At 34.8% G+C, this 13,566-nt stretch overlaps 2 protein-coding genes across 4 annotated transcripts; one reads left to right on the forward strand and one right to left on the reverse strand.

Moving 5' to 3' along the window:
* Window positions 1-664: 664 nt before the first annotated feature.
* LOC113714327 (protein COFACTOR ASSEMBLY OF COMPLEX C SUBUNIT B CCB2, chloroplastic) lies at window positions 665-6,814 on the forward strand. Of its 3 annotated transcripts, XR_003453674.2 has the most exons (8): window positions 666-920; window positions 1,010-1,128; window positions 1,290-1,361; window positions 2,110-2,253; window positions 2,439-2,592; window positions 3,026-3,211; window positions 3,461-3,663; window positions 6,107-6,814. XR_003453674.2 is itself a non-coding variant. In XM_072069049.1 (7 exons), the coding sequence occupies exons 1-7, from the start codon at window positions 668-670 to the stop codon at window positions 6,100-6,102; spliced, it is 969 nt and encodes a 322-aa protein (XP_071925150.1). In that variant the 5' UTR covers window positions 665-667; the 3' UTR covers window positions 6,103-6,814. The 3 variants fall into 3 exon arrangements, 2 of the variants coding, with proteins under 2 accessions (XP_071925150.1, XP_027093925.2); XM_072069049.1 differs by lacking the exon at window positions 3,461-3,663 and having other exon boundaries at window positions 665-920; window positions 6,062-6,814; XM_027238124.2 differs by lacking the exon at window positions 3,461-3,663.
* Window positions 6,815-7,267: 453 nt separating this feature from the next.
* Window positions 7,268-9,178, reverse strand: LOC113714326 (BAG family molecular chaperone regulator 2-like). The gene is made up of 4 exons (XM_027238122.2): window positions 8,679-9,178; window positions 8,308-8,564; window positions 7,979-8,131; window positions 7,268-7,869 (listed from the first exon to the last, which is right to left on the reverse strand). Exons 1-4 carry the CDS (start codon window positions 8,926-8,928, stop codon window positions 7,450-7,452), a joined length of 1,080 nt encoding a protein of 359 aa, XP_027093923.1. The 5' UTR covers window positions 8,929-9,178; the 3' UTR covers window positions 7,268-7,449.
* Between the last annotated feature and the right edge of the window lie 4,388 nt (window positions 9,179-13,566).

Genomic DNA, 13,566 nt, shown 5'->3' on the forward strand with positions numbered 1-13,566 from the left:
TTTTTTTTTTGCGGGTGGCGGGGCGGGGGATGGGGCGGGGGTATACTCCCCCGTCCCCCGCCCCGGCACCCGCCCCCGTTGCCATCCCTATTTGCTATCTCTCTCTATATACCCACCCACTCCAAGCGAAAAACCCTAATACTCGGTTTTTGCATGTAGTTTAACAAAATTATTTTTTTTATTTTCTTGATTAACTAGTTATTAATGTGCCATGATGTAAGTTATTCTTATTATTTATAACTAGCCACTAGTTTGCTTCTTTTTTTGCCAAAATTTATTTAACAATACACGACTAGATATGATTAGGTTCTATTTGTAATTGGAAAAATTCATCAATTGTCCTAAATTTGGTCCAAATTAGAAACATTGAGGATCGACCTTGTTTTGTCTAAACTTTAGAGAGTAAAATAGCACAAGTGCCAAACATCGGAGACCAAATTTATTTTTACCGAAACTTTAAATACTAAAATCGCAGCCGTGTCAAGAATTAGGGTCCAAAATTGCATTTCTCAATAAAAATAAATAATAAAAACTAGAGTGGAGGGTTGATATATCCTAGCGGCTAAACGCAAAATGTTTAGGGTTATAAATGGGATTTCAAAAATGAATAATATTATTCAAAAAAATAAAAAATAGCAAACTTCCCGCAGTTAAAAATCTGCCAAAAATGTATGCTTTCTTTTTCCAAATTTGTTCTAATAGCATCAAAATTGGTCTGAGGATGAGCGGCACTGCACTCTCACCATTTCCGTTAATTCCGTTCCCGGCAGATATTGGCAACAAATCTTATCCGTTAACCAAATATCCCACCAGAAAACTTAAATCTTTGGCTAAAATTTCTTGCAGCCGTTCTGATAATTCTTCTCGTTCCACATCCCAGCAGCAGCAGCTCAACCTCTCTGTCCTTCGCTTCACTTTTGGTAATAATTCCTATAATTTTCTTTATCAGAACCCACTCGGATTTGAGTGTTTTTTTTTTGAATTTTTATTTTTTCATTTTTGTTTGAAGGGATACCTGGATTAGATGAATCATACTTGCCCAGATGGATTGGGTATGCATTTGGATCACTGTTGCTGTTGAACCACTTTGTGGGTTCGGATTTTTCCGCCATTACTCCAGCTCAGTTGGTGAGTTCACAACTTTTCTTGAGCTCAGAAGCTCCTATTAGTTTAATTTCATTTTTCATTATTATGTTATTAATTGATTCATTGTACATTATCCATTTATTATTATTATTATTATTATTATTATTATTATTATTATTATTATTGTGTGTGCGCGCGCGCAGAGAACAGAGGTTTTGGGGCTTTCTTTGGCTGCATTTTCTATTGTCCTTCCGTATCTGGGGAAATTTCTCAAGGTGAACAATCTTTTTTTTTTTTAGGCCAAGGTCAATAGTCTTACCTAAGTTTGAATTATCTTTCTTTCAATCTTCAGAAAATTGATTATGAAAGAAAAAGGCATGTAATTGCAGATTCAGTAGGCGTAAACATTTGATCTGGTGTTTTCTTTTTTAGGTACTTGATTTGGTGTTAGAGAAATAATAATGATAATAAAAGAAAGCATGCTGTTGAATTTTCATTTACGAAGGCCATTAATATGCGCAATTGAGTGTTTGGGATGTTAGTTATGCTCATCAGAGTACACACAGAAATGAAACGAACAGGTCTTGTGCACCGAGCTGCTTGAAGTGCTTGTACCTTTCTGGGATATACAATGCAACTCTTGTCAATGCTTACATGCTGTGAAAAATTCCTTTTTGAAGCGTCCACCTGTAGATAGTTGTTTATAGTGCTTGCAACTTCCAGAATTTAGAAATTTGGAGGTCCATGGTACAGCCACCTACAATTACAGTCTATTTAGACGGGGTCTATGTAAAATTTTTCAAATATACAAAAGCTTATGTTAATGTGGCATCTGACATTGTGCTAGTATGTGTCAGATGACTAATGACTATTTTTGAGACTTGTTAACGTTGACTTGGTCAGATGTATGCAATAATGTTCATGTTTCTTATGATAAGAAAATTGTGGATTTGTAATAGGTGAAACAGGATAAGATATGAGCTCAAACTTTCTGAATGCTTTGGTACTTGGGCATATTTTCAGGGTGCTACTCCAAACAATGAAAAAAGTATCCCTGAAGGTGCAGTGCCAATTTTTCTCATGTCACAAAACATTCCAGACATTTTGAAGGAGGATTTGGCTTGGGGAACATATGTTCTATTGCGTAATACCAACACTATATCAGTGGTATGTTGCTGGCTTAACCCTTTTATGTATTCAAAAGAGAAAACCACTGAAGTTGGATAAATAATTAAATGTAACTTCACTTATTGAAGGAAGTGATCTTTTAATGAGTGCTATAAAATGCAAGCACGTGACAATAAACTTGTTGTCGAACTTTTTGACATTTCACTGAATTGATGATATTGTAGCTCATTTTTATTCAAGTTGCACTTTGTGTGCGCGGTTATTGGAACACCCGTAAAGATATACCGAAGGATCAAGTGCATGACTGGTTTGAGAAAGAGATTAACAAAACTGGCCTTTTTGATCTGAGGGAGACACTGTATTTTCCACAAGCTGAAGGTATTGTGTTGCTTTCAGTTTCCTGTATGAATTCTGATGAGTGTTGTATTACATAGAGTACGGTTTTTCATATGAAAATAGGTTGCAATACTCGACTCTGTTTTCCCCTTTGCCAATTGTTGAACACAAAGTCAATAGGGTGATCCGCTATTTTGTGAAATTAACATCCTGCATCTCAATATCTTGTGCTTACATTTAGCCTTTGATTTGAAGGAGCTCTTGAAACTGTTTTCAATTTTTTTTTTAATTTTTAAAAATATTTTTTGGCTATCCATGTATGCAAGTGAGCTTCAGATACAAGTAACACTTGTCTCTGCAAGGTCTTCCAACCCAGAATATTAGGAGAGCAGATTCCTGTTGCTATGTTGTTACTTACAGAGATATGTGTATGATCAACAAGCTTTAAAAGATTTCATTTACCTTTCAACTACAGAACTATGGGAGATCCTCCCCAGAGGTACTCGTTCTTTCCTGATACAACCAGTGCTGCATACTCAGGACTCATGTTCTGATAAAACAGAGATGAGCGATGGATTTGTTTTACTGGCCTCTAGCAGCACTTATGCATATAGCAGTAAAGATAGAGCCTGGATAAGAGCAGTTGCGAACAAATTCAGAGGTATGAGCATCTCTACATGTTTGTAAAATGTCATTCAATTAGTGCTCATTCAGTCAACTTTCTGTATGTTCTAAACATATTCATATATTTGCATCCATCCTCTATAAAAGCAAAGCCACCCTCCTATGTTCCAAGGCAATTAGGAGACAATATTTGGTGTTCTCTCTTGGTTTAGATACAGCTTTTGTTTAGCAGTTTTGTATATCCTTGCTGTAATTTTTCACTCAACAATTGACTACTTCTTTCCAGCCATACAATAAAGATCTAGGGATTGGCTACCTCATTCTAACCAGCTTTACTCGAGTATTGCAAAGAAGCAGAAAAAGTCCTGCCTCGGGGGTTTCGTTTCTATTCAATTGAACTATGTGCACTAAGAATCACAATTCTTATCCCTGGATGAAGCCAATAAGCCACTGATATTAAATTAGCCTTTGCTCAATGCCCGTGAATGTGTAAGTGCTTATAGTCCTTGATTAAGTTGATTATTAGATAACATTTTGAGTTTTTACTAGGATATTAGAGATAATTTCAGAAACCTCAGGTTTCTAATAGTTTCATTGTCCTTCCTTGAGGTTTTGGAAATTTCACTTACCTCCCATGTCAGTAATTTGGGACCCAATGCTTACGTGATTAATGGTGAAACAACTATACTATCCTTACAAGTTAGGATATTGTACATAGATATGTGAAGGAAAATAGTTAAATGTTTGCTGACTACATTAACCATGATTTGGATTGTAAAAGGTTAATTAATTTGCCATCTAAAAATAGAGCCAATACTAGGTGTAACTTTTCTAATTTATATACTTGACAAAAAAAGAAAAATCAGACATAATGCACTTGTTAAATTAAAGGATTTAGACACGAGAAACAATTAAGCCTGTTACGAACTAAATTATTAACCATAATTTGAAATGTAAAAATAAAGAAAGGGCTCCAACACAAGGCACCCTTTTCCAATTTATGTACTTGACAAATAGAAGGAATCGGATATGAAGCGGTTTCGTTTGGGCTGATTTTTTTTCTAAGGGTGGTGATAACAAGAATCTTATGGTATGAAAAAAAAAAGTTTTGTTCTACTAAATTTTGAAAATTGTTATTTTTTGTTGTAAATGATGGAAATTTTTTATGGATCATGCATAGTAATGGCCCCATAAGTAAATTAATGAGTTAGATCAAATATTTAATCTAACTAGTACAACAGCTGAGAGACACTTTTGGGATAAATAAATTTTCTCACACCTGAAATTATTTTTTTACTATTGCTTTTTTTGAATTGGGCTGAATTGTTACAACAAAATTGGTTTTAAAAGAGGTTAGAGATATTTTCAAAACCTCGTGAGAGGGCAATGAAATTGTTAGAGACCTCAAGGGAGGTTTTTGAAATTATCCTAGGATCTTATTCCAAGAAGTTAATGATGTACATGATTCAAATTTAGATCTTTGCGACTAGTATATTCCTTTTTCATTTTGACATTTTCTCTTGTAAAGAACTGGCTCATATTTTTTTTGTTAATTGTATGCAATCTAACTTGTTGCACTTGTTATACAAATTCTATTATTTTCTCCTAGAATTTTCTCTAAAAATGACAATTCTCCATGAAGGTTAATGATATTCCTTCAAATGATTTTATCTTTACTTTCCCATATGATAAGTATACTTCCTTTTCATACTACAGAGAAAATACTCTGTTATGGCATTCCTTCAAATGGTTTGATCTTTGCTTTTCCACATGATGAGTATAATTCCTTTCGAACTACAAAGAAAACACTCTGCTATGTCATTTAGAAATTTCTCTAGATTCAAGTCTGCTATATTTTGGTTGCTTACTGAATTGTTGATAAGCCATTAAAAAATGGATTGACTTTTTATGCATTTGACAGTGTAGTGACTTTTTTGCACTAGCGGCTATGGATGTATATCATACGTGCATGATTTGAGTTTCAAATTTGAATTTATGTTATGTGATATATGATCTAAAACTACTAGTGTAAAAAAAAAATTATACATTGACAGTGTATAAAAAATTTACTCTTATCTGTAAGATGTGCTCTATCTGGAAATGCACTAACAGAGTATGTATTTTTTAAGCATGCTACCTACAACTATGGATAGATGTTTTTTCTACTTTGTTTTGGTGATGTCCCAGTATATCTTTTCTTGTTCAGATTGACTATTTTGTTTCAGCGAATGTACATAATGAAATATGTTATGCCAAAAGTTTTGTACATTATAATGTCCAATGTAAAGTTGTTTGGCTTATTGGACTTTGTATTGTGCTGTCAATAATTAGGCCATTGTGCCTTAGACAACGATGGGATAGAAAGCATTGCTCTAGATATGCTTTCTTTACAGCCCTATACTCTAGGATTTGGACTAATAATCTCATGGTTTCTCCTATATCCAGCAAAAATCAATTTCACTGTTAGTAGGTTTCAGTTTCAACTTCATAAATGAAATCCTTTTTCTTTTTTTTTTTTTTTTGTCTTTTGTTGAGAAAGAGTGAATGGTGTGTTTTGTCCTTAAGCTAGAGATTAGCAGTGAGATAAACTTGGTAGGTTTTAGCTAATTTAGAGTTAAAAGCTAGGGCTGGTAGGTGAGAATTTCATTTATTGCTAGAGGTACGAAGTGGAATTAGTGCTTATCACCGGTCTACAGAGTCCTTGCCAGAATCTACTTGTGTAAGTGATTATAGCTCAAGCCCTCGAATCATTTTGACTTTCACTTTCTTGTTGGACCACAATTGCATTCATTTTCGTACAAGGAAGCAATTGCTTGTAATATCTAAACTTCATCCCGTGCCACTATCTTAAACGGGCTTTATCAATCATCTATTGCTTTTCCATTAGATCCAAGAAACGTGCGATTAATGTCTGCATTATTGCGCTAAACAGTTGATGCAACAGCCTAGAGATATGGCTAAGAGATTGTGCAGGGAAATTGAATTTTGTGCCTTGGTGTAAAAGAACTGCTGCTGCCGCCGCTGCTTCTAGCTGATATTGGCTCTGGCATATACCACCTATGCCGATTATGTTCAAGATCAAGCACGAAGGCACTCACCAAGCTTCTCCTACTTTTCCATCCTTTTTTTCTTCCTTCAGTCTTTCGGGCCGGTCCAGGGGGTGTGAAGAGTTAAAAATCTTGAACTCCTGCATTGCATTCATGTTCATTGTTGGATTGGTGAAGGAAGGGTTGGTAATAAAGTTGGAGAGTTTGCCTTTACACACAGGACCTTCGAGAATAATAAACATTGGAATGGGGAGGAAATCATATTGATTGCAGCTTTCTCTGGTGGAGGAGTTGCCATGCTTCTCCTTCAGATCTAGAGTTACCTTTTAAGGGCTTTTGGTTGGATTTGGAGTAGAACATATTCTAGTCTAGGATGCTAGTTTTTCATTCTTCAAGAATCCCATCCAGAAACAACAAATCTTGACCATGTTTTACTTTAGCTTCAATTGTTGTAGTCTGTTATATGTATGCCATCCTACACAGAGGCAGTATGATACCTAAAACTTGCCAGACTTGCTCGGAATGATTACCTTGCTAATTATTCAATTTCTTAATCGACAAGGGAATGAGTAGATGCAGTAATCATTTGTGTCCTTTTGTCTTTCTTGAGGGTTCTGGTGGAAAGATCGCTTGCCTTGCCTGAGCGACAGCCACTGGTTTAACTAATCCGCTATTATCATGTTTTGCCGGCCAGCCAGCTAAGTCCACTTCCATGAAACTTGTGCATGTGACCATGTGTCAGTCTGTTCCCTCAAGAAGAAGCAAGGAATAAGATTCAATCATTGATATCAACTGCTTTAGTCTTTTAGTATACACTTCCACTAGCACTAAAACAGGATCTAGTAATCCGCCTACTTAAGTTAGTGGGGAAGAAAGGGACATGAGGAATTAAAAAATCTTTACCAGTTGGCTGAAAAGTCTCATTATTTGATACCACTATGCACTTCCCCATATGGAAATGTCCTAATTCAACCCATCATACCATGTCAAATAGCAGAAAATTTCTAAGCAGGATTGAAGATCAAAGTCTTTCAAGGCAAAACAGGTAATAAGAAAAGAAAAAGTATCTCATTACTGTAATAATTTTGACCCCAATTATTTCTCAGGCGAATGGGGACAAAGGACATTCAGGGTATGCTAACAAAACTCTACATACAGCAAAGAATGGGGAACGGATACCAAACCAACTTGAGACAAATACTAAAATCAATCAGGCATTTTAGCTTTTCTAAATCAAATCCCAAGTGAATATAGGCTGAGCTGAAGCCATGGCTGTACTTGTTGAAGTTGTTGATGTCGGAGGAACAGTCGGCAGTGCCACTGGCGCAGGCATGGAATCAAAAGTTTCCCATTGTGTGGTAATCACAACGGGCCCTGAAGCTGGGTGCCTGGATAGTTGCTGCAGATGTTGCTGAGGCTGTTTTTGTACCCCAAACGGATGTCTAGCTTGCTGTTTCCCCACCGGAGATGGCACATTTTCCTTCAAAATCTTATGCCCTTGTTGGATTGGGGATGATTGGTGCTGTTGTGAGGGAATTGGACTGCGAATTTTGGGGCCTGCTACATTTGCACTTGCATTGTTTTCTGGCGTTGAGATTTTGATCTTCAACATATCCAAAGTCTCAACACACTTCTGCACTCTTGTTACCTTCATCAAGTGAAACATTGGATTAAGTTTCAAGCCTTAAATAGACTTTAGTACTCCTACTTGTGACATAATGTCAAATTTGGAATGAAACAAGTTCAGTGAATGATACCTGCATTTTCCTTTGCATTTTGACTTTGACATCCACATCCTCAATAATTCCATCTAACTTGAGAAGTTGATTCATCAATAACTCAATCAGATTTACAACATCCTTCTCCTCAACTTTCTCACCTCTTGAGATGACAGATTCAAGTTCCGACACCTACTCAATTTGGGAAAAGATTCAATGAGTTCATTACATCCAAATAATATATTCTGCCAACCTTAAATGCGCATGTTTTTATTAAAGCCTATAAGCCTACACCATAGTGCATGGATCAAGTATCTCCAAGAATGTCACTTGGCTAGTGAATTTGACTATTCAAAACATAAATTTACCTGTCCAGCTAGCCTGTCGACCTCTAAGCTGATCTCTGATATGGACTTTGCTGCCTTCTCCACTTTAGCAGTTTTTCTCATCTCAATATGCCGCTTTTCTAGGCTAATTGGGTCCTCCATTAACACAATTTTGGACTTGTTTTTCACTCCAGTAGTATCAAGAAAAGCCTTTGAATCCCTCTCCTTCTTCTTGAAAATCAGCTTCTGATCTTCGTGGTGCAATCCTGTTGCCCCTGTTAACATCTTCTTCAACTCTCCTGTTTCATTTCCACCACCCAAAAAAAGAACACAAAATTAAAAACAACCCATCAAAAAAACAAAAACCCAAATAAATCGAAGAATGAAGACTTCATTGAAAAGAAAAAAATTACCAAAGGTGGCTTGGGAGCTGATATTGAGTTCATGATAAACAGCACCATGTTTGACCCGAACCCGGATGGTGGGAGGAGGAGGTAGATTTTGATCCGAACTTGTACGTTTCTGAACTAGCATTCCACCGGGTCTCATCTCCCAGTCGCCATCAACATCTCCAGCTCCCCTTCTGCCAGCTGCGGCGGCTGTATTCGGTGTCGGTGGAAGTCCTAAGCCCATTCCCATAGATTTAGTCTTCATAGGCATCATCTTGTTCTTGATACTCTCTTGCTACTATCACTACTACTATTTAACATTGCATTTTCTGAAGTGCTGAAGTCTTCTGAGAATTTATCAGATCAAAAGAGGATTTATGCTTGTGGTTCTTGAAAATCATAGCTGAGAAAATATAAAGAGATAGCGGGAAGAAGAAGGCGTCGGCAACAACTGGAAAATGGAAAATGAAAACTGGAAATATGGGAAATGTAAAAGATGGCTGGCTGGCTGGCTGGCTGGACCAAGATTTGACTTTGAGGCCAGATTTAGTTAGTGGTGTTGAATGTGGGGTGTTGAGATCTTGCAATTCTTTTTTGTTGATTTGTCTTTTATGCCCTTTGAGTAACATGCTACTTTTTTTCTTTTTCTTTTTGAAAAATAGAGAAGAAATACGTCGTTTATATGTCATTAACAGGGTAAAGGATTTAGAATTTTATAGAAAAGTGAAGTATTCGAGCTGAATTTGATTCATAAACTAGCTTGACAAAATCACATTGAACGTTAGTTTAATTACAAGGTAAGAAATACGCCATTTATACGTCATTAAGAGGGTAAAGCAAAAAATAAAATAAAAAAAAAAAGAGAGGGCAAAGGATTTAGAATTTTATAGATAAGTGAAGTATTCGAGTTGGATTTGATTAATAAACTAGCTTGAAAAAATCGTGTTGAATGTTAGTTTAATTACAAGGTGTGTTGAGCTTTTATTGGTTTTGTTTGAATGCTTTTTTCATGAATTGTAATAATTAGGTTTCATGGTGATCGAAGTGAGTTTTTAAAAGCTAACAATTAATAGATTTTGTTTGATTAGTAAATCAACAACTTTCAAATAAGCTCTTATTAATCTAGAATTAATGTGAAAGTCAAGTAGTTTGCCTTGTATTTCAACTTTGTGTGTTATCTTGTTAAGTCTTATATTAAGAAAACACTACCGGATCATCCTTTTGTTGAATTCCAAAATAAAAATCTATATTATTTGGTCATGTGTTTTTTTGGTAAATAGATCAATGAGACTTTGCATTTATTTTACTGAAATTCTTTATGGCCCTTTCTTTTAAATAATAATGATGTATAGGAAAGCATGTATTACACATTATTACTTTAATTCCCCAAACAACATACAATATACACTTAGTTTTGTCGACTTCATGACCTTTGGGGACTTGCTATTAATTTCGTTGTTATCCAATTTGTATATTTTGCTATTTTTCAATCAAATCATAGTATTGAAAGTACAGCTCATCATCACTCACTTGAGTTTTCAATCATGTTCATTAAATCATTGTTGTTAACATGCTCAAAAAAAGAGATGTATAACATCATGCAAAAATAGTAAAAGACACCTTATATTTTGAAAACGTAAATCGCTAGTGAGTAAAATATACTGTTTTAAGAAATAGTTTTATTACACGTACAATATCACTCCATTAAGGCAGTTATCTCAGGATGACTCAGTAACACATTTTTCCATTGTAAATAATTTGAATATCATTTTAATTTTGATTAATGCAACCAAAAAAAAAAAAAAGCTCCAAAAAGTTAAAAAGGAAAAAGCAACAGAAAATTTTTTAACAAGACTGTTGCATGCAACAGGCGTAAAGCAGTCCAAAGCCTCATCGAGGTTACTTTTGTCTTTTAAGTGTCTGATTGACTGCATGTCTAGCAAACTGAATTCTCATTTACATTTTTCTTAATTTTTCATATTTAGCCCTTTTTCTGATTTTTGGCCACAGATAAAGCTGGCCATATATTTATATTATCTATAAACCATTAGAATTAACATTATCATAGTTTTTTTTTAGTTAAAAAAATTTTCGAGGCCTTACGTTTTGCATATTAATTAGCTTTCCTAAATTTTGATGTTCTCATTCATGCAAGTTTTGGATTTGACTAAAACTAATTTATTAAAAGAATTTTAAGTTTTTAACATCAAATTACAGAAATACTCTTTGTAACATAAACATGCTTTAGTTTTTCAAATAACTTTCTGAATCATCACTTTTAACGGATTAGCTTCTCTAAAGTTGAAAAAAGAAAAAAAAAACCCATAAAATTTGAAAATAAAAATTAATAGTATCTAGTCTTTCCAAAAAAAAAAAATCCTAAGCAAACTAATAAAAAAATTCTACGTAATTAGAGCTTCATTAGCCAAAATCTTATCCACCTTAAGACAAAACGGATTAAGTGAGAGCAATATAAAAAGACACGTTCAAGCACGTTACGTCACCTTCCCCTTTGCCAAGAGCACAGAACAGGGTTGATTACGTCACATCTCTCAGGGGTACACGTGTCAGTCATCTGAACCACCAACCGTTTTCGCTGTCTTCATCCTTTTGACCTTTTTCTCTCTCTTCAATGCGATTCGTAATTGCCACCGACACTTTTGGACCGAACGATCAACGCCGTCGGCTCGACCAGTGTACACGTGGTAGATAAACGACCGTCGATGAGATATCTCACGTGGTCGCAGTTTGGTGGCAGTGGGGGAGGGATATTCTGTGCGGACGTTCCGTGATGGAGACCGTACAACCCACTGTTTAGGTATATATGTTGTGCACAATTTTGCTTAATTTATTCTGCTATAATAATAGCATAATGCGATTAATTAATTAATTACTACAAAGATATGATCATTAGAATAGATTTTAACCTCTCAAGGAATTAAGCAAGAGGAAACGTGCCAAGGCTTTGGATGTGCTTTTCGTTTGGTTCTACATTTTGAAAATTTATTCAAGGAAAAGGAGTTATTGAAATAGCTATTAAAAATTAAACCAGATTTGCAATTCAAATTATTTTTAACACTAACAGATGTACAGGCACGTCAGATGTGTAAAAAAAAAAAAAAAAAGAAGTCGAATTTAAAAAGATATAATGCATGTGACATGCACTTTTTTCCCATATGTAAAAGCATTTTTTTTGGTCATCTACACAATTTAAAGCTCTTGAAAACGTTATCAAGAATTTGTGGTCGTCAATGAGGAAATCCACTGAAGAATAAAACGGAAAGGGACCGAAGGATGGATGGAAGGATCTTGGTCTTTTGCCACATTTGTGTAGGTCCGACTTTTTTTTTTTCCTTTTTTTGGTTTGTCTGATGGGTATCCATAGAGCACTCGTTAAAATATATTTGAGGTGTTAGATTCCTGAAAATATAAGATTAATTAAGAAAAGCGTATAAATATAAGAAGATTAATTAGGAAAAATGTTTAAATACAAGATAAAATAGTAATTGTTAATGTATGTATATACATAATAGATTGGATGGAATGCAGGCGTGTTAACGAGTGTCCTGTATAAAAATCCTTTTTTTAAAAAAAAAATATATCTTCTCACTTCTCCCCATGTTTTTTTTTTTCTACCTTCAGGTGTTTTCTCCTTCGACTGTCAAGTTTAGAATTTTGAATCTGACAGTGGAAAGAATTCTAAAAACTCTCCTTTGATCACTCGTGTAAGTTTAATTAGTTTATAGTAAAGTGCGTATCATGCATAAGTGTAAATTCACAAATTAGAATTAAGAAAGCTCTTTTATCCTGGAACTAGAATACAAATCTATAACCTTCAGGCATTTAGTGAGCATTGTACCGACATATTGCATAAAGTATTTGAAGGTGGAACATGTTGTTTACTAGGAAATCTTTTATCTTATCTTTTTTTTTTTATAAAAAAAAAATAGACCAACTTTCAAGCTATAAATAGGTCAAGAATGATTTAAGGTTAATACTACTTTTGATGAAAAATAACTAGTTAATTATTGATGATGATTAGTTAAGATATGTCCAATCAAAACCATCATAATTAACATTCAACTATTTGATTGATTAGTGGGTCAATGAAAATGATGAACCAATGAGTGGTGTCATTCCTAATTAATAAGAGTGATGATAAACCAATGAGTGGTATCATTTGCAGTTGTGGTCATGGTTTTAATCAGTCTGGGAGTCAATGTAGATCTGGACGTGTCAATGGTCCGAAATTTTTTGTGGAAGCTGATGAGCAGAGAATATGTGGTTCATTTCAAAAACAAAAACTATCCACAGCCCAAAATTCTTTAATTACCTCATTGAAGTTCTCAGTTTTTCTCCTTTTGACTATATAACATGATTCAAGCAAGAGTGATTAAATATTTGAAGCAGCATAAAAACATTGAGATGCACTTTGGGCCTTTAATTGTTTCAGTAACACATTGCATTTCATCTCTTAACGAAACCTAATTATGCTTTATTAGCTTCTTGAATTTATATGGAAGTAACTAAAAAAATTTCTGAAGTTTGAATATTTTTAGTAGACAAGTAATTTCGACTATCACGAGGAATCCAATTCAATATAGTGGTCTATGTGCTTTTATTTGTCCATTTACTCCTTTTTCTTCTCCTCCTTGAGACAAATGCTATCACAGATTTCCTTTCTTTTACGGATCGCTGTTTGAGACATTGGAGATTAGATTATTATTTCCATCTGATTCCTGCTGTGCAAGTTACCACTCAAAGTTCTGCTATTTCTAGACATAACTCTTTTCAACAATGCTTGAAAATCAAGCAACTTAAGGGGATCCACTAAATTCCACTCTTCAGGTAATTGTTGACTGGAAGGGGAGCTCAGCGGAGGTTAAGGGAGGGGATCTCTCGCACTCTCAAA

This window comes from Coffea arabica, chromosome 10c, assembly GCF_036785885.1.
Source record: "Coffea arabica cultivar ET-39 chromosome 10c, Coffea Arabica ET-39 HiFi, whole genome shotgun sequence".
NCBI lineage: Eukaryota > Viridiplantae > Streptophyta > Magnoliopsida > Gentianales > Rubiaceae > Coffea > Coffea arabica.